The 22,544-nt window shown below is 35.6% G+C and overlaps 1 protein-coding gene across 2 annotated transcripts in view; it reads right to left on the bottom strand.

Moving 5' to 3' along the window:
• Window positions 1-843: 843 nt before the first annotated feature.
• CNTN1 (contactin 1) overlaps window positions 844-22,544 on the bottom strand; it is a 342,876-nt gene continuing 321,175 nt past the window's right edge. The window contains exon 24 of one of the 2 annotated variants that reach the window (XM_069489731.1): window positions 844-3,331. In XM_069489731.1, the coding sequence (XP_069345832.1) occupies window positions 3,255-3,331 (77 nt within the window). In that variant the 3' untranslated portion in view covers window positions 844-3,254. The remainder of the gene's footprint in view (window positions 3,332-22,544) is intronic. The other variant, XM_069489733.1, reaches the window with a different exon arrangement.

The following is a 22,544-nucleotide window of genomic DNA, read 5'->3' as shown; positions in this document are numbered from 1 at the left end:
GGAAGGGAGGTCAGGATGGCTACGCCAAAGCACAATCAGAATGCAGGAGAAAAAGGCAGGCAAAGCACAGGAAGCCCTGGGATTCAGAATGCAGGGCCCAGCCTGTCTCGGGACTCAAAGGCTTTACCTGTAGCAAATTCCTGCCTGTAGATTCACATTTTCATGCAAATTCCTCTATTGGACTCTCAGCTCCTTCAGGGTTAAACAGCCTCTCATTTTCTCAGCATCTAGCAGGTAACTTTAGTGTCTACCTTTAGAATGAGTGATAGTCACTGACATCTCCATGAGTTGAAGTTATCTACTAGGTGATCTTATTTCAATGTAATAATGCCTGTGTGTGTGTGTGTGTGTGTGTATGTTTCTATGTGCATACTTTTTTTTTTCTTTTTTGAGACAGAGTCTCGCTCTGTTGCCCCGGCTAGAGTGCCATGGCGTCAGCCTAGCTCACAGCAACCTCAAACTCCTGGGCTCAAGCAATCCTCCTGCCTCAGCCTCCCGAGTAGCTGGGACTACAGGCATGTGCCACCATGCCTGGCTAATTTTTTCTATATATATTTTTAGTTGTTCAGATAATTTCTTTCTATTTTTAGTAGAGACGGGGTCTCGCTCTTGCTCAGGCTGGTCTCGAACTCCTGACCTTGAGCTATCCTCCCGCCTCGGCTTCCCAGAGTGCTAGGATTACAGGCCTGAGCCACCACGACCGGCCATTTATGTGTATACTTTTTGTAGAACCCTTCAAGCATTTAACTGTTGCTTAACCGGTAATATTTATTCCATGCTATTGAACTTAAGAAAACCTTCTAAAAACGAATTTAAACTTTAGGTAAATTGAAAGGACAGTTGTTATTTCTTGGGTAACAGTAAGACGTTTATTTCTTTATAATTTGTTTTCATTCATAAAAAGGACAAAGCACAGTCCTATACTACTCCATTGAAAAAATGATAAAAAAAACTAAAAAAATCAATTCAATATTTATCAGTATCAAATAAAACTACTATCACCTTTCCTGAAATACAAAGAAACAACAGATGTATCTATATCTATATAAAGTTTAATTAAGAATCTTGTGTCTTAAAGCAGATGATACATTAGTTAGCTTGATAACAATTTAAAACTGATGGTCCCAGTTAAATTTGTACAACTGTATGAGAAAATGAAAAGCTTGAGTTATCAGTGTATGAGAGATTTTAATCTACCTTATCTCTGTCAGAAATTTAAAACTAAACAACCTCCAAAGTCTGCTTTCTTTTTACCTTTCAGAACCATTTCATGCAAAATCTAACCAGTTTTGCTTGCTATTACCATATATTAGAAAATAAAAGGCAAGCATGCATTTGGCAAAAGATTTAGTTGTTGATTATATAAAAATGCCCAACATGGGTCACATTGCAAAAGGAAAACCCCAAACTGTAACAATGAAAACACAAACATTTGTACAGAAGGCTTACAGAATATTGGTTTCCCCTAAAGTATGAAGACATTTTGTTTCTTTTTCAAATAATTAAATATTTTATGAAATCTGGCAACGATCTGAAGACTGTTGACATACTTCCACTGGGAAATCATCCATTTCACTTATTTTAAAAAGTTTCATTTTATAACAAAGAGTTAAATGTAAACTAATGAAATATTTATTGATATTTTCATAATGAAGGCTCTAAACATTTACACATAGATATATAGTACAAAAATTATACAAATTAAAGAAAGGGGGTTAAAGTAGTAATAGTTCTATTTTGCTTCCTGTAAATATTTTTATGACCCTATAAGGTATCCTTTCTAAAAAGATAAACTCTATCTCTAATTAGCCAGCAAGGTTGTGCTAATAAAATAGGATTATACCTCTTGATTCATCCATCTGACATTGCACTATTTCACGAGCCAGCTAATTCTTTATTACTTGATTTGTTTTACATCCACACTCAAACACATTTCCGTGCACACCATGGAGAATGAAGAAATGTGCATCTTCCTTTTCATAACTTATAAAAACCCAAAGCACCAACACTTGGGAGACACCACTGGAAAGACACATTATCTGTCTCCTCCTGGCCTTCCAGTTTTGCATACTCTTCAAAGTACCATTAGCAATATATCGATTTGGTATTTTTAGCCAGTTTTCAGTATTGCATTAAAGTGGGAAATGAGCTAAAAACAAAATTAAGAAAACAACAAAAAAAGAAATTCTGTAGCTTTTCTGACCTACAGGTGATTTTTTGATCCCACATCTCCAAAAAAAGAAAGGTTATACTTAGGAATGAAGCACAAAAACGAGGATACTAGAATATTATTAGGTAACTCTAACATTCATTTAACTGTCATTTACTCCTAGCTGTGTGAAGACTGTCACATCTCAATTGAAAAGGAAGCACTCTGTTTTTCAAAATTCATCATTCCACATATGAACAAATACAGCAATATCATGATATTCTAGATGAGTTGTGATTTTTGAGGTTTGAAATTGATGATAAGAAAAGCATAAAATAACTTCAGAGAATATAAAAGTAAAAAAAAAATTTTCATATGGCATGTTCACTTTATTATTAAAAACTGAAAAGTATTACTGGTTCTGAAAATCAAATATTTAGAAAATTACTTACTTTGAAAATAAGAATACTGATAGTAAGTTCCAGAATTTGGTTTTCAAAATTCAAAATCTTTCAACTCATTCAGAAAAAATAATTTGGAAATGGGACTTATGTCAAAATGTTTCAGTTATACTCTACTTTTTTTCCCCAAGAAAACTCATAATGTCACGAATGATAGGGGCCACTCAAAAATATGCAGGACCCAAAACCGCGAGGATAGTACAAGAGACTCTATTACTCTTACATTTACCACATACGACCAACATTTCAACCTCTATTATATTTCACAACTTGTTATTAAATTTAAAGCACCTGTGTATGGTGATTTTACTTTCACTCTACAGCCTATAGTATTGAATTGAACACTGTAACTTGTCCCATTGGAATAAATCATGCAACTGTCACAGAATCATGTTAAGTGGTCTATAAGGCATATTGGAACGAGTTAAAAATTATTTATATCCATTTAAAAGTTTATTCTTTTGGATGAAGGGGTTCCTGAATGCCTCAGTCATAATGTGTGTTGTAAATCAGTTGGATAGTTTGTTAAAGTATAATTTATTTGGCTTAGGGTGGAGCCACAGAAATTGGAAGGAATCGTAGTCATCCCAGGGATGAAGTGTGTCCTCTGAGCTGGGATGGGAACAGCAGCTGTCATATTACATTCAGAATGCCAAGTAGATGAGGATGCCAAGGGCAGACAGAAGTAGGCCGAGAAGACTTGGAGATACGGTAGATGCACCTACAAAGTAAACCAAAAGTGTGCATATTATTTCATTGATAACAGTCATTATTGGTCATTTAGTCTATCTTGGGGAAGGCAAAACTGTGTAGCTCTCAAAACTAAATGGTTTCTTTTACAAAACTAGTTCTCTTATTCTTAATTTAAGAAAAGCAAAAGTGTTTGATGAAGGATTACAAGGAGGCTGTTTACACAACAGCCTGTTCACACAACATGATTAATCATCTAAAATAATAAGATCACACATGTTCATGTTGTCCCTATGATCCAGCCATTTTGAATTTCTACCAGAAGATGAAAGGTCAAGAAAGCTTTTAAAAAATAAGATAAAGAGATGCAGTAAAAACATTATTCATGTTACCTGGAATAATGACATCATAGGTTTACTGGATAGATCTTACATAATTTCATATCCCAATGGTTTTAAGTCATTTAGACATTTACATACAATGATTTAAGGAATGTATTTTTCATAATATTAAATAATCCTCTTCAATTTTTTTCTAAAGAACAATTTCCCTGAGATATTATACAGTGAATTAAAAATTAAAATGATGTAATGTACTTTGGCCTATATTACATCTTGGGTGCCACCCAGAGGGGCTATTTCTGTAGTTAAGTCTATTTATGGGTCCATGTCCTGCCCACACTAGAATTCTTGAGAAAGTGTTAGAAAGTGGAACCAAGAAGGCATATTCTTCCTTCTCGTTCTTAGCACCTATTAGGCACTATCTTCAATGAACACACTGCTGGAATGAGTGACGGGCTAAAAAGTATAATTTGCAAATATAACAGATTTTTGTTAATTTTTGGAATTCTATTCTCTAAATTTGAAACCTTAAATCATTATTATCTACCATATTAAAATTGGCTTAAAACAGCCATTCCTTGGAACAGTCCACTTATATTCATGGAGATTTAGGGCATTTCTCCTGAATCTCTGGTCATCAAAAGCATATTCATGTTCCCTGAGGATAGCCATGTCTATCTGCATGCCTGTCTTCCCTGCCTTTGGTGCTGCATGGAAACATAAGAGGGAAAGCATTATCAGATACAGATAACCTGGTTCTTAGAAATAAGCAGAACAGTGAGGGTCAAAAAGAGAGGGCAGACAGTAAGAGCAATATAAACAACCCTCAAGGAGCTGCTGATAGCCTCACTAATGCAGATGCCACATAACAATGATAACACTAATCATGACTATGATAGTTCTGTAGCCACAAGATAGGCTCCATGTTGTCCTTTTAAAAAATATATTATGACATTAATACAACAGTCTACAATGGTAGGTTTTATTATCCTGATTTTATAGATTTTGTAACTCAGAGTCAGGTAAAATAACTTGCTCAAGGCCCAAAACCAGTAGAGGACAGACATAGGATTATATCTTAGATTTGTCTAGCTGCAAAAGCCATGCTCTTTCGACCTCTATGCCATGATCCGATTCTGTAGATAACTTTAGAAAGGGACCAGTTTTAGAAATGCATAAGGACACTGTGCCCTCTACTTAATATGTCAAGGCAAAGGCATAGAAGGAAAATAAATGCCATATGGGAAAATACAGCTACCACCTCAGCTGTTTCAAAGAAGTCTTTATATTCTTGTAGTTATTTTTTTTTTTACCTTCTACTTTTCTACAAATTTTTAGAAATATGATACAGCTCACACATTCTTTTATTTCTATAAGATGGCCTAAAACAAACCTCAATCACACAGTAAAACAGTTAGTTTTTAATGTTTGACCTAACTTAAATGGTCTGTCCTGAAGACCTTTGTCTTAGGATGACTACAGGGTCTTTACAACACTCCGTCTTTTGACCACAAATTATATCAGCGATGGGGTACACGTTTATGTACTTGCCTGAATATGTGGGTTGGCACAGTACAAAGTGAGGTTGCAGGAAGAAGTTCAGTCAATTGTGGATGTCATTTTGAAGTTCTGGTGTTAGTATGAAAACCAAATACAATTTCATAATTTGTGGCTTTGGCATCAAGATATTTGATTTATTTAAAATAAACTCTTCATGTTTATGTGTGTTATATTTATTTCTTTAATGACTCAAGCTTATGTAATTGTGGTCTTCATATTATACTCTCTTCCCCGTTCCAAGTAGAAATGAGAGACCTGACTGAAGTACTATCTAAAGTCATTTTAAATGTGGTATCCATACATTCATGATGGATTTTTCAATATATATTGGTTTTGTATCTAACAAAATATATATCATAATACCGCTTTCAAGTATAATTCTAGTACTTATATGGTAAGTAGTAAACATGTATTTTGCTTTTTACATATCTGATGAATGTTAAACATGAACAAACCATTGGTCTTGTGAATCATTTTTCCCTATCAGAAGAAATGTAAAACCAGCTTAGAGTACTATCTCTCCTCTGCTGGAATTTCTTGATGTTTTTACCTAAACTTCCAGACAAATTCTTGGAGGGTGGGACAAGATGGCTGTCTAGAGACACAGGCCACTAGATTGTCTCAGAAAGAAGGAAAAGTTTTAGGCGAACAAATACATAGCTCACTTGTAATTCTGAAGGAAAACTGCGAGAACCTACCAGAGATTCCACGGGAAGAAGTTGCGGAACAGAACAAGAAGGAGCAAGATTTTGGCAGAGATCAACCCCCAAGAAACTTGGAGTCCTGTGGAAACGGTAGGTGGGGGTTTTGTTTCTCCTTCTGTCAAACCTCTGGTAGTCAGCAGGATCCTAAGCTACTGGAGAGCTTTGCTACCCTCATGAGCCCCAAAGCTGCTGCTGCCACTAGTGAACTAGGAGCTTCTTGAAAACAAAGCACCAGGCTGCCAGTCCACTTGAGGCTGCTCCCCATCAGTCACCACAGACCTGAGCAGAGATGGCGGGTGCCATGCTGCTTCTCCATCCATTGTGTGCCTTTATCCTCCCCAGGGAGCTTCAGCCCTTTGGTTTTTATGTCACTGGTTCCATCACAAACATTTTCCAGCTCCTGCCCAGACTGCAGTAGCCATGGGGCAAAACTCACTCCCCCAACTACCAGTCTGTGAATCCAAGATGGCCCCTCCCATGAGCAGACTTTCTGACGTGGTGGGGCTGTGTCAAACTTTCACTGGTGGCTTTCCCAGAGGCCTGGGAGCTGACCCTTGACCTCTGCCAAGACAGCTCTTGTACCCACCTCTGAGGAGCCTGAAGGCAGGCTCACCTGACCCAGCCCATCCCTGCCCAGACTTGCTCCTCCACCCATCCCTGCTGTGGTGGAGAATAAGGAGCCCCCTGGAAACTCCAGGACCACACCCACCACCTGGAGCATTTAAGCGCTTCTCCTGAGGGGCTAGAGTCAGTCACTGATCCTAAAAAACAACACTGCATTTGGCTCTTTGACAAGCAAGCTTCACCTGCTGTCAGAAAAGACAATTTGTGCAGCCCATTACAGCATTTACTGACTCAAATTATACATGGTGTGGTTGACTCTTACCTACAGGCACCACCTACTGTCTCAGAGATTAAACTGGACATACCAATATAATTCATGTTGCTAAGAAGACCACAGGAGCTCCCAAATCTAAGCAAAGAAATAAACAGCATCTTAATAGCTGGGGACTACAACACTCCAATGACAGTACTGGACAGACCATTAAAACAGTAAATGAATAAAGAAACACTGGACTTAAACAGGACTCTAGAACCAATGGACCTAACAGACATTTACAGAACATTTCACCAAAAAAACTACTGAATATACATTTTTCTCATCAGCACATGGGACATTTTCCAGGACTGATCATATCTTAGGTCACAAAACAAGTCTCAGCAAATTCAAAAATATCAAAATCAAACCATGAATCTTCTCAGACCACAGTGGAAATAAAACTGGAAATCAATTCCAAGAGAAACACCCAAATCTATACAAAGTAATGGAAATTAAACAACCTGATGTTGAATGGTCCTTGGGTCAATGATGAAATCAAGATGGAAATCAAAATATTTTAACTGAATGACAAAGGGAACACAAGCTTTGAAAATCTATGGGATACAGAAAAAGCAGCCTTAAGGGGAAAGTTCATAGCCTTAAATACCTACATCAAAAAGTCAGAAAGATCACAAATTAACAGCCTAATGTAACATCTTAGGAAACCAGAAAAAGAACAAATTTAACCTAAAGCCAGCAGAAGAAAAGAAGGAACAAAGCACAGGGCAGAACTAAATGAAATGGAAACAAACAAAAAATACAGAGGTTCAATGAAACAGAAAGGTGATTCTTTTCTGAAAAGATAAACAAAATCGATAGACCACTAGCCAGATTAACCAGAAACAAAAGACAAAGGATTCAAGTAACCTCAATCAGGAAAGAAAAAGGAGACATTACAACTGATATAGCAGAAATACAAAACATTATCTGTGAACACTACAAAAACCTCTACATAAACAAACTAGAAAACCTAGAGGAAATGGATAAATTCTTGGAATCACATAACCTTCCAAGCGTGAATCACAAAGAAATAGGAACCCGGACCAACCAATAATGAGCAATGAGATTGAAGCAGTAATAACAAACCTCCCAACAACAACAAAAAAAGCCCCATATCAGATGGATTCACAACCAAATTCTACCACACCTACAAAGAAGAACTGGTACCTATCCTCCAGAAACCATAACACTGAGAAAGAGGAAATCCTCCCTAACTCATTTTATGAAGCAAGTATCATCCTGATACCAAAACCAAGAAACGATACAACAACAACAAAAACAAAAGAATACTATAAACCAATATTCCTTATGAACCTATATGCAAAAGATCCTCAACAAAATACTAGCAAACCAAATTCAACAGCACATCAAAAAGATAATCCACCATGATCATGTGGGTTTCAACCCAGGGATGCAATGATGGTTTAACGTACACACATCAATAAATGTGATTCACCACATAAAAAGAAACAAAAACAAAGACCATATGATCATCTCAATAAATACAGAAAAAGTATTTGATAAAATCCGGCACCCTTTCATGATATAAACACTCAAAAAACTAGGCATAAAAAGAACATACCGCAAAATTATAAATGCCATATATGACAAACCCACAGCCAACATCATATTGAATGGAGAAAAGTTGAAAGCATTCTCTTTAAGAACTGGAACAAGACAAGTGTGTCCAGTAGCAACACTTCTATTTAACATAGTGTTGGAAATCCTAGCCAGGCAAGAAAAGGAAATAAAAGGCATCCAAATCAGGAAAGAGGAGTTCAAACTATTTCTGTTTGCTGATGATATGATCTTGCATCTAGAAAACTCTAAAGGCTCCACCAAATGACTCCTGGAATTGAAAAATGAATTCAGCAAAGTCTCAGGTTACAAAATCAATACACACAACACAGTAGCATTTCTATATACTGGCAACAGTCAAGCAGAGAGTCAAATTAAGGACTCAATACCATTTGTAATGGCTATAAAGAAAGTAAAATACCTAGGAATATACTTAATAAAGGAGGTTAAAGACCTCTACAAAGAGAACTAGAAAACACCGATGAAAGAAATCATAGATGACACAAACAAATGGAAAAGCATCCCCTGGCTCATAGATTGGTAGAATCAACATCATTAAAATGTCCACAGTACCCAAGGTGATTTACATTTCAACACAATCCCCATCAAAATACCAGTATCATATTTCACAGATTTAGAAAAAACAATCCTATGCTTCATTTGGAAGCAAAAAAGAGCCTGAATAGCCAATACAATCTTAGTAAAAGGAATAAATCTGGAGGCATCACATTACTTGACTTCAAATTATACAAAAAGACTTTAGTAACCAAAACAGCATAGTACTAGTATAAAAGTAGAGACATAGACCAATGGAACAGAATAGAGAATCCAGAAATAAAACCATCTACCTAAAACCAACTGATCTTTGACAAAACAGACAACAACATACACTGAGGAAAGGAAACCCTATTCAATAAATGGTGCTGGGACAACTGGATAGCCACATGTAGAAGAAAAAAACAGGATACCTATCTCTTGCCATATGCAAAAATTAATTCAAGATGGATTAAAGACTTAAATGTAAGGTATGAAACCATAAAAATTCCAGAAGAAATTTTAGGAAAAACTCTTAGACATCAGCTTAGGCAAAGAATTTATGACTAAGCCTCCAAAGGAAAATACAACGACAAAAATAAATTAATAGGACTTAATTAAATTAAAAAGCTTCGGCATGGCAAAGGAAATAATCAACAGAGTGGACAGACAACCTACAGAATGGGAGAAATTATTTGCAAACTATATATCCGACAAAGTACTGATATCCAGAATTTATAAAAAAGTCAAACAAATCAGCAAGAAAAAAAACAAACAACCCCATCTAAAGGTGGGCAAATGAACAAAAGTTTTTTGAAAGAAAATAAATGAATGGCCAAAAAACATGAAAAATTGCTCAACATCACTAATCATCAGGGAAATGCAAATTAAAACTATAATGAGACACCACCTTACCACTATCAGAATGGCCATTATTAAAAAGTCAAGAAACAGGAGATGCTGGCATGGATTCACAGAGTAAGGAACACTCTCACTTATACACTGTTGGTAGAATTGCAAATTAGTAGAACCTGTATGGAAAACAGTATGGAGTTTCCTTAAAGAAATAAATGTAGACCTACCATTCAATCCAACAATCACTCTGCTGGTATCTACCCAAAGGAAGTCAAAAGGACACCTGCACTTGAATGTTCATTGCAGCACAATCCACAATTGGAAAGACGTGTAATCAACCTAAGTGCTCTTCGATTTATGAGTGGATAAAGAAAATGTGGTATATACACATATACATACCATGGAGTATTACTCAGCCATAAAAAGGAATGAAATAATGTCATTTGTAACTATGTAGAGGTAACTGGAGACTATTATCCTAAGTGATGAGGTATCTCCAAATTACTTTCCACAGGGGTTATCTTTGAACACTATAAAAATCTGTATGTCCAAAAACTATAAAATGTGGAGGAAATGGATAAATTCTTGGAAACACACAACCGCCCTAAGCTCAACCAGGAGGAAATAGAATTCCTGAACACATCAATATCAAGCGCAGAAATTGGAGCAGTAATAAAAAATCTTTCAAAAAAAAAAAAAAAGTCCCAGCCTAGATGGGTTCACACCTGGATTTTACCAAACCTATAAAGAAGAACCCATACCCATATTGCAGAAATTATTCCAAAACATTGAGAAGGATGGTATCCTCCCCAACTCATTCTATGAAGCCAATATCACCTTGAGATCAAAGCCAGGAAAGAACACAACAAAAAAAGAAAACTACAGACCAATATCCCTCATAAATGTAGATGCAAAAATCCTCAACAAAATCCTAGCAAACTGAATCCAACAGCATATCCAAAAAAATAATTCATCATGACCAGATGGGCTTTATCCCAGAGATGCAAGACTGGTTCAACATATGCAAATCTATAAATGCAATTCACCACATAAATAAAAGCAAGAGCAAAGACGATATGATTCTCTCAATAGATGCAGAAAAAGCATTTCATAAAATCCAGCACACTTTTATGATAAAAGCCCTTAACAAAATAGGCATAGATGGGACATTCCTTAAAATTATTAAGGCCATATATGATAAACCCACAGTCAATATCATGTTGAATTGGGAAAAATTGAAAGCATTCCCGCTTAGAACTGGAACCAGACAAGGTTGCCCGCTATCTTCACTTCCATTCAACATATTGCTGGAAGTCCTTGACAGAGCAATCAGGCAAGAGAGGGGAATTAAGTTTGTTCAAATGGGGGCAGAAGAGATCAAATTCTCACTCTTTGATGATGATACGGTATTATATCTAGAAAATCCCAATGATTCAACCAAGAGACTCTTGGAATTGATAAATGAATTCAGTAGTCCCAGGATACAAAATTAATGTACACAAATCAGTGGCATTCATATATGCCAATAACAGTCAAGGTGAAAATCAAATCAAAGATGCAACACCTTTCACAATATCATCAAAGAAAGTTAAATATTTAGGAATATATTTAATGAAGGAGGTGAGATATATTTATAGGGAGAACTACAAAATACTGAGAAAAGAAATTGTAGAAGATGTACATAGATGGAAATTCCTACCATGCTCATGGATTGGTAGAATTGATATTGTCAAAGTGTCCATTCTACCTAAAGTGATCTACAGAATTAATGCAATCCCTATCAAAATTCTACCATCATTCTTTACAGATTTAGAAAAAATAATTCTATGCTTCAACTGGAATCAGAGTTTTTCATTTTCTAAATTCAACCACTCATAAGAGTTTAATCTGAAAAAAATGATAAGTTAGTGGTTAAGTGCTTTGTTTTGGAGTTAGCTAACCAGTTGGGATTCTGGGTCTATCTTTTATTGACTGTGCACATGTCATCAAATTACTTAATTGTGTCTGTTTCTCCATTGGTTTGCTGTGAGGGTTAGGTAAGAAAATTAATTAGGTACTTATTTTCTTAAATTTTGTGGCAGAAATGAGTGAAAAAAAACATTAAAGAGGACAAATCTGTGTCTCACTTTGAGACATTGAAATCTAGCTTAATGTATAAATCAACTTTTTGACAAAGGTAATTTTTAAAAAAATTCATGCAGTCCAATTTTCTTGCATGACTTAATACTTGATCAATGTGAAGCTACTGAGGTAAAAACAAGTATTTTCAAATGTGTGTTAACCACTGAGATTTTATGAAACATATGAAAAAAACAATCTTAGAATTATTATTTGTTGATTCATTTTTGGCATTTCTATCTCATCTTTGTTTCTTTGTCCTTGCGCATTTTCTCTTGCATGAGTTTTTTCTTCCAAGGTTTCCACCCCATTCTTCATTTTGTCTAAATTTTATGAACAGTGAAAGTATAGAACAGTGTTGAGATGTAAAACTTACAAACTTATAAAGTAGAAAATTTTGCTTATTTGGAAACGCATGGAATTTGCAATTAAACTCATGTAATTCAATGAAGTTAATGTTAAAATTTCCTTTAGGCCATAGGCTGAAATTATTATTTTTATAAATGGCCTAACGCCTATTAAGAATTAAAGGAGGTGTCTTTTTAGAACCTTTTTAGGTTAGTTGGATTGGCTTCAAACAGGTCTTTAGGGGGAAAATGCTAAGACAGTTTTCAATTTTAAACCAATTATTATAAGCATTAACTTCTTGACTTTGATGAAATGAAATAATGGATATTTACCCTAATTGGTTTTAAGAGTTTCTAGAAAAGAAAACAAAAGAGAAATCCAAAAATAAGATGGATTTGATCTTTGAGGTATAGCAAATTTTTCAACATTTGATGATTTTTTTTAAGTATATCTATTTTATTATATTGTCTATGTGTCAGCTTGTTCATTTTGCTTTTGGTGATTTTACTTTTTATTCCTCTTTGAGATAGCAAAATAGTAAGCTAAGTAGAGAAGAAAAAAGATAGCTTAAGACCTACTTACAGTTCTGTCAATAACTGGTTATATAACTTTGGGCAGAAGAGAACATTTGGGCTCAAGACATGGTTCTGATGCTCCTGTGATCTTCAGCTATTTTACTTCTCAAGGATGTGGATTTTCCTTCCGTAAAATGATAGGGTTCAATATTACAAGTCCTAAGGTTCCTACTGCAGCCATGGGTCTATGACTCTTAGCAAACCATAATATGTTTAAAAATATCAAGCATTGAGCCATAAAATTTGCAAGCATATTTGTTATATTCCCCCCTATTTATGATAATCAAAGTTGATATTAGTTGATAAAAATACATTAAGAACTTGATCTTATAAGTGCTAGTGGCTTTGGTGGGTTTTTTTCAATCCAGTGAAGCCCACTAATCTTGCTGCTCCTACTTGTTTGGCAATTAGGAACCCATATGCCAAGCAAAATAGAGGTTCCTTTTTTTGTTGTTGTTGTTTGGCAGAGGTACATGGTTTGCTGGCAGCTTATGCTGGCAGCTGTATTTGTTCCTTACTGTTGACTCTGGCCCTTTCCCTGTCAGAGAGTGCCAGACTGCCAGGATGCATTTCTTCTTTGAGAAAGGAGTGAGCATTTCCAGTAGAATGATGACCAAATGATTCGCTGGGAAATGTAAAAGTAACTTCTAACTGCCTCCTGGCCAACAAGCACATGCACAAAAATTCCCCAATTTTGACATTATTTTTGGGCAAGGTGAATATGTAATTATGAGGACTTTTAAACTTGGCTTTCCTACTTCTTTAGAAATGCAAGGTGACATTTTCTCAAGAGAATGAGATTTGAGGTGTGACAATTCTATCTGAATACTGTTACCATTCACCTGAGTGTGTGACCTCTCACAAAGTACTTAACCTCTCTGAGCTCCGATTCCTTCTGTAAAATGGGGAGTGTAACACCTATAAGTAGGGCATTTGTGTGAATTAAATGAAAAAAACCCACACATGTTAAAAACGTACAGTAAAAACCATCCATTAATTGTGCATTTGAAATATGAGATTTAGTTTGTTCATTTTACAAAATTATTATTTAGTGAGTATTTAGCAAGAATACACTGAGTCTGGGATAAGACAGAAGAGATCCAGACCTCAGTGTCCTATTCTATAGAATACACAACATACATATAATGGATTTCATGGGTTTGTTTTATTCCCAACTTATACAAAATCTTTAATAAGTAACATTCAAGTTCTTTATTTATGATTAATTAACCAACAACGAGAGCCAGTGTATTAGATACTCTTTGCATTTGTCTTTGGAAATAGCTATTTGGCAGAACATTCTTACAATGGTAACTCTGACTTTATGGAATACATCAAACTACCACCAGGATCAGTTTTTCTCAACCTCAATTAAAGTTAGAGATACTGGGGACTTCAAATGCCATTCTATTTTGCCATACTCATAAAAACAACTATTAAATGATTTCTTCCACTGCCTTTACCTTGTCTTCCTTCTCCCAATTAGTTTTTGAGGCAAAGCGACAAGTAGAGGCAGAAAGTTCAAGAATTCATGTGTTCCAGCATGCCGAGGTGTATGGTACCCTAGTGCTAGGCTTCAGGGACCAGTTGGGCACATCTATGAGTAAGACTTCCTGGACATTTTCAGGAGCTACATAGCCTATTGGGTTTATCTAGAGATAAAGGAACACTTGACTTGCAGTCATCCTCTTCTAACACACATTTGCTTGCTCTATTGCTTTGCTTCTCATTTTTGGGGATACTGTTTGGTGTTTGGGGGTACTGACAATAAAGAGAAGGAAAAAACTATTAATGATTGGCTGTGAGAGCCAATTTTCCTTAAACTTCTTAACAAGTATATCTAAACAAAAAAGATCCAAACTAAGGGAAGCAGATGTATCTTTTCACAAAGCCCACCGAGTTCTTCTCAGTTCTTCTTTGACATGAATTCAATTTTTTGCTGGTTTTAACACTCATGGTCAGGGTCACAGTGGAGCAAAATGTTTGCTTCTAGATAAGACCATGGAACCTAAAAGGCTGACCCTATCCTGCAGCTGGACACCATGACTATTCATTTGTAGAGGGCTTATTTTGTATGGGCATTCTTAAAATTATAAGAGAGATGAAATGTGTTTAGGAGATACATATTTGCATACCTAGTAATACTACCAATATTTGTGGGAGAAATCAGTTCCTAGAACTAGGAAAGGACAGGTTATGTGTTGCCTATTAAGATTTCTTAGAATGGTAGGCCTTTCAGGAAGAGAAGGGCTATGGGGATGACACAGAAAACCTTCTGTCAGTTGGCGCTGTGAGCCCCAAAGTAGAAATTGTATTCAGGTTCATTTGGCTCTTTTGTGGGACCCTAATCAGCACCGTCATTCAGGGGTTGGCCTGCCTGGTTTTAGCAAAGTAGAGATTATGATTAAGTATAAATTTGTATTTTACCTCTGCTTTTCTTTGTAAAATAAAACCTTCACCTAACAATGAGGAAAACTCTAAAATTTAAATATACAGAGAGTGATGTTATAAGAATACTGAAAAGAAGATTTCTTTAAAATTACTTCATTTATTCATACATTTTCTGGATGGCCTGACCCATAAAATGTCAATAATAAATATCTGTTCAATGGATTGTTTTGATTGTTTTAATCACTTAGTGAGTGCCTACTCTGTCCAGAGCAATTTGGAACATGTTATTGTACTTAATTCTTATAATATCCAGTTGCTGTATGTATCGTTATCTTTATTTACAGATGAGGAACCTAGGGCACACATTTGCCCACCTAAAGGAAGGCAAAGTTGGATATTGAACTTAAACCTGAATCAAAGCCCTGTGCTATTGCCTCTATCCCATGGCTGCTCCAAGAACATCTCTTAATATTGCTAGAGAATGCAGGGCTCCCACCTTCCTTAATGTATTGAGTTCAGAGTTGGTAATCATTACAGGTATCTAAACACCTCTACAGCCACAGCAGCCAAAAATCCAATTTCCCCACTGGTTTCAAGTGGTGATTCAGAGAAACAACTACCTTGGGAAGTTTCCCAGGGTAAAACTGGGGCAAGAAGTCCCATGTGATCTTCCTTGAGTCATCTTTAGGTTTGGGGCTATGACAAATGAATGACTCACCTATTTGAGGCAGTGTTTGGGTATTTAAGATTTTCCTTCCTAATATAACTCTGAGCTCATTTGTTTGTTAGACTGTGGGACCTTACTGCAGGATTCAGTGTCATCCATCTATGAAAAAGGATTAATTGGTACCTCTCTGTTTTACTACACGCTCATGAAAATTTTATTAGAAACTGCCTGAATTCACTGAATCCTTGCAACTATTAAGAAGATCATAACCAGCTGAATCTTCTCCTTGTACTTCCATGGGAGAAACAATTTTTCAGCTGTTTTAACAATGGTCTGAAATGAGTACAGAGTTACTGGCTCTAACCGAACACCTACTAATCTAAAGAATTTCTAAGAGATTGTATTTGCTCATTTTCTCATCCAGAAGATACAAAATAACTCTGATTACTTTGTATTGTATCTGCACAGAATTTCCTTAGTTCTGAGCATCTTCAGAATTCCTTCTTTTTCCAAAAGGTTCATTCTTAGTCATAGTTGCATGGTGCTAAACCCAGAAATTTTAAGTTCTTTTCAAATTCTTTTTAGGTTCAAAAATGTGGAAAAAAAGATTACTTTTCATCACTTCTGCAAGAAGTTTTATTTATAAAATCATAAGAGTAGTTACTCCTTTCTAACCATCAGGAATTCTGGGAAATTCTTTAAGAAACCATTTTGTTTATATTGAACAAGCCAAATTCCCACAAAGTGAACAGGAATTAACATTCTTCTTTCAACTCCAGTATTTTTTACCAGTAGTACTAGTCTTCTTTTAGTTATTCTATTATAAAATTTTTGGAGTCATTATTGCTTTTGATCTCCTCAAGAATTGAGTCTTGTCTTTATGTCAGTTGACATTGTACTTTATACAGACTTTTATACAGAGGGATGTTCATCAATGATGATATATTAGTATGTTTTGAGTAATTCATAGTGAATTTTCTAGGTATTAAGAGAAATGTTACAAAAGCAAGAAAGAAGTTTGAAAGAAATGATTCATTTTTGACATAGTATGTCTTACCTGGACTGTCCCACCTCAAGTTTACCTTACCTGGTGTTTCCAGGTTGGAGCTCTTGAGAGTTTGTCACAGGACCACTTCTCTCTCCCTCTATACTCCCTGTTCCTGTCATCATTCTTATAAAAATTGCCCATCCTTCTGCATTGCTTAGGTCAGTCCATGATGTCACTGTGCACATAATTATTCATAATAGGAAATGCAGACACTTTCAAAACACTTTTTCTCCCTCACCTACAAATATCAACTTGGTCACTAAGTCTAACTGATCTGATCTCCAATACAGTGCTAGCATGTCTCTGCTCTACTCTATCACCATTGCCTCAGCCTTAGGGATTGGGAACCTCACCATCTCATGCTTAAATACAAAAACAAAAAAGCAAAGGTCACACATTAATCTGCCCCCCTTTCACAGTCTGAATATAACTTACTCTCCAACCATATCTCCCCTACCTTCATTTTTGAATCCTGCATTCCAAATGACCTGAATGAGACTAAAAATCAAGTAATCAGCCCACCTAACCAACATGCACTAAAGTACTTAATTCATAAATATGAAGAAAGTCTTACACTGATTTTCCAGATTCTGAGAATGACTTTTTGGGCTATCCATAGGTTGATTTTATAATATAGATCGAAAAGGAAATAGAATCCACCAAGAGAACTTAGTTGCACACTAAACCTTTTGACATTTTTTTCTCTTGCGAAGGTTCTGCTAATGCACTTGCAAGATTTTAAGTGTTACTTAGAACCTTTCTTGCTTTCTGTAGTGATTGTGGCATATTTTTTTTTTTTTTTTTTTGAGACAGAGTCTCACTCTGTTGCCCAGGCTAGAGTGAGTGCCGTGGCGTCAGCCTAGCTCACAGCAACCTCAAACTCCTGAGCTCAAGTGATCCTCCTGTCTCAGCCTCCCGAGTAGCTGGGACTACAGGCATGCGCCACCATGCCCGGCTAATTTTTTCTATATATATTTTTAGCTGTCCATATAATTTCTTTCTATTTTTAGTAGAGATGGGGTCTCGCTCTTGCTCAGGCTGGTCTCGAACTCCTGAGCTCAAACGATCCGCCCACCTCAGCCTCCCAGAGTGCTAGGATTACAGGCGTGAGCCACTGCGCCCGGCCTGTGGCATATTTTGAGTGTGTGTTTAGAATATAATCTTGGATTAGGAATACATGGCTATTTCTTTAGAGGAACATAGATAATAGTTTAATTTGACTACATAATTGGTGCTTTAAATTGGTTAACTTTAACTGAATCAGATAAATTTTCCACTTGTTCAGATGAAGTCTAGATAATTAAAAAAAAGTAATCCAAGTTTATTTAATTTTTTCTCTTCCAAGAATCATATGTATTCTGTCTGTTTAGATAATGGTAGAGGCTATGACAGATCTTCTCCCAAATAGTTAAGAAAATTTGGTTTGGAGTTGAGGGGCTACAAATCTCATCTCTGCCTAGCTGGCTTTCACTGTGTATTCTGCAATATGGTAGTTACTTACGGAATGACTGGGGTATTTTTGGATGTCTTTGCTTCTCCTCTCTTGTGCCATGTCATGTACCAATATTAGGTTCTTTTTAAAACTTGCCAAATGTAATTAATTGCATCTGGACATAGTGTAGAGGTTAAGAGCACATGCTTTAGTGTTAAAACTAAATCGTTGAATTTTGGTGCCTTACTCTACCAGCTGTATGACTTTGGGTAAGTTACATAAACTCTCTGAAATTCAGTTACTCCATCAGTGAAATGGTGATAGTAATGTTTACCTAATTATGTTATTCTAACAATTAAGGATGCATAGTAAATTGCTATCATAAATAAATATTTCACAGTTAGTGGCTCTTTCAATTATTATAATAGGAAATTCTTTTCTAACCTGCTCCATTTGTCAAAAAAAGAGTGCCATTCATCTGTGGTCTCTGCAGGCCATATTCCAAACAATTCTGGTAATGGATTCAGGAAGAAAAAGGTATCCAGCCAGGCCCAAACCGAAGGACATTACATGGTAATAACTGGGATTTAGGACACCACTTAAGCCAAGCCAAGAGGGATCAGGGCTATTCTGATGGCAGGTTAACTACTCTGGATCTACAAGTTTACACAAACTTGAAAGGAGGCCTAGGTACTGACGTGAGGCCCGTGTGGGAAGAGCAGATCCTAGGTTGTAATACCCCTGGGTGGGAAGCTGAGAGGGAAGAGAGAAGTCACTGCTGAGAAAGGTACATTGACATGATCCAACTTGTAGATAAAGTTGCTGGGTGTTTTAGCTAGGTAGGCAGGACACATCTGAATGTTATTAAAATTTGTGCACACCTACATGATGAGAGTGATGTGCACTGTCTAGGAAATGGACACAACTAAAGCTCAGACTCGGGGGGATGGGGAGGCATGGGCAATGTATATAGCCTGATCTTTTGTACCCCCTTGATGAGCTGAAAAACAAACAAAATAAAAAGAAAAAAAAAAAAAAAAAAATTTGTGATTCTGGTCAACTCTGCTTTTCTTCTCTTTTCTTCTTTCTTTCTTTCTTTTTTTTTTTTTAAGCATTGCTTCTCTAAGTTTTAATACACGAGAAAAAAACTGCCAAACATTTATTGATGAATTTCAATTTAATGAGAACCTACTGCAACCTTGTGCTCACTACTGGGTGTAGAAATGGCCTTTCTCCCCCAACCCCCACCCCCAAGAGATTACAGCTGAATGACAATAAGCCACAACTACACGACCCAATTATTCAGTGCTTATCAGCATCATAACACTCATAAGGACCACAAATATTTTAAATTAGAGGGAGAGACATGAAAATTTGTAAAAGGTGAAAAACAAAAGCAAAAATAATCCTTTCAAGTAGCAATAAGACCTGGAAATAATGCCACTGTAGCAACTTATAAAGTAGCTCATATACTCAGGAAAAAAGGAAAGCCATTCTGTGATGTAGAAATTGTGAAAGAATGCACTGTTGAAGTTATAGGATGCTTAGATACCAATAACGTTTCAAACTACAAACTGCCTCTTTCAAGGAGAACCATAACTGATCGGTAGCATGAATTAGGCTTCAACTTAACAGAACAACTTCATGCAATACTTCAAAAGGAAAATATATGTTATTCAATCACTGTGGATGAGTCAATTGACACTATTGACTCGGCACAGGTTTTATACTTCATTTGGGTCATGACAGAAGATTTTCTTTGCTACAAAGGGTTACTGGCTATGGGCACTCTTGCAGACAGAACATGGGGAATAGATATCTTCAACAACTTTCAAGAAAAATGTGAAGTTGGACTGAATTTGGTAAATTTAATGAGTATAGGTGCAGATGGTGAACTTTCCACGACAGGAAAACATGAAGAGTTTATTGCACAGATAAAAAAAATACTGACAGATCCAGATACTTTCATTTCTTTTCATTGTGTCTTGCATCAGCAAAATCTCTGTGCTAAAGATACTATTTTAAGAGACACTTTGCAACAAGTTATAAGTATTGTTAACTATATCAGTGCAAATGTAACATGGGATCATCAGTTTTGTAACACGCTAAAGTAGAACAATGAAGTATTCAGTATGGATTTGCTGTATCACTCTAAAGTTGGCTATCGCAGGAACAGGTATTAGCTAAAATTTTATCACTGCAAGAACAGAATATTAAATTTTATGAAGAATACAATCATCAATGTGAATTATTGAAAGAATATTTCTATAGGAATGCAGCATTTCTGTGTGAAATCATGTCCAATCAAGGCGACTTGAATATCACTTTGCAAGGTAAAACTAAGTCTATATATGATATTTGGCAAAACAAACAAACAAACAAACAAAAAACCCAAGCATTCCGAAAAAAAGCTATCATTTTTCGAAACAATTCTTCAAAAGGAAATTTCGGATGAACATTTTCCCCAGTTAGCAAAGGTCACTCACTGATGAGCAGGATGACATATGCAAATCATTTGGAGAATGTGCAGCTGTTATAGACCCATTAATTGGAGAATACAATGAAAAGTTCACTGATTTTGAGAATCATGACATCACACTCAAATTATCAATTCAGCCTCATCTAGTTGATATCAGCAAGGCACCTAAAGAACTATAGATGGAATTGATTGAGCTCTCAGTAGATGACATTTGAAAGTCATTGTTTACATGCTAAGAAAGATCCAATTGAAATATGGGAAAATGCAGTAGAATACACACAACTTCGGCAACATGGCCAGAAAATGCTTTCTTGCTTTTCAACCACTTATTGCTGCGAATCTACAGTCTCTTATCTAACCCAAATCAAGCACCCTTGAGGTCACAAATGACTTACACTCATCTAAAGGATCAATTGAAACTGCGGACCTTCATGCTGCAACCAAATATTCAAATACTTTCCAACCAAAAGCAGACACAACAAAGTCATTAAAAGGTTAGTTATCTTTAAAATTAATAGTTTTCATTTTTTGAAATTATTAAGTACATAGTAGATGTTTACAAAATAATATACATTTTTAAGTATATCTAATTGAAGTTCCTTGAATGCAGCCGTATTTGATTATAGCTAAATTATTGCAGCCTTCCAACATGAAAAGGTTCCCCACCCTTGCTCTAAGCCATATTAATTTCCACTTCATTAATTCATAGAACATTCAAAAATATTAAAACATATAAATCCCTTAAAATTTAAGGAAATACTTTACCGTTATCTTCTTGAACATAAATTTTATGGAAGGCAAATACATATTCTATTAGACTATGTTTCAAACACAGTTGTTCAAATGTCAGAGAATTTATTAATCTGGGAAAATAGCCACAACAGAAATGTTTGCTACTTGGAATAATGCCTAATCCTTAGTTTTAAAATTTGCAATGTTGTATTTTGTCTAATTAAAAATGGCTGAAGATAAGCCACAAAGGACATAATGTTCATTGACTAAACAGCCAATCTGTATAGAAAATACATTAAATGAGAGATATATTTTAAAATAAACCCACATAAGTGGAAATTTATCAAATTTGCAACAATGTATTCCATGACTTGACAATCTCTGAGTCATATAAGTATATTTAAGCATATCTAATAACTAAAGAATGAGTTCTTTAAAGATGACATGGCAATTGATAATGTACTATGAAGACATTACTCTGTGTGAAGCACATTATCCACGTGCTAGCTTATAGCATGTATTAGTAACTCCTGAAAATAAATAAAATAATTGGGCAACTACTATGCACTGTGATAAGTGCTTTGGCCTATATTATCAATGGGTTAAATATAGGGACAGGAAATTTGTTAAAGTTTAACATGAGGAGATAACAACCATTTCTTTCCCTCCTAAAGTAGAGACTCTTTCTGATCATATTCTCATTGTGAGTTTTTGTCTTTTGTATAGCTAACCTTGCCTCATAAATATATTCCAGGAAAAACATATAATCTAAGTTACTAGGTATTGAAAATAATTACTATTGATTTATAGAGAAATGCTTACAATGAAATATGTCTAAGAAATACCTATAATGCTGAGTTTATTATTGCCTGCAATATTGTTTGCCCTCTCTTTTCTCCCAATATTAAGGCTATAACTCATAGCAAAATTTATTACCCATTTACTAATCTCAAATTTTAGTAAAATAAATCTTATTTAAGAAAGGATAACAGAGACTTTAAA

The sequence above is a fragment of the Eulemur rufifrons genome, chromosome 16 (genome assembly GCF_041146395.1).
Source record: "Eulemur rufifrons isolate Redbay chromosome 16, OSU_ERuf_1, whole genome shotgun sequence".
Classification (NCBI taxonomy): domain Eukaryota; kingdom Metazoa; phylum Chordata; class Mammalia; order Primates; family Lemuridae; genus Eulemur; species Eulemur rufifrons.
The sequence above is the reverse complement of the archived record's forward strand: the minus strand, read 5'-3'. Positions and strand labels throughout refer to the sequence as shown.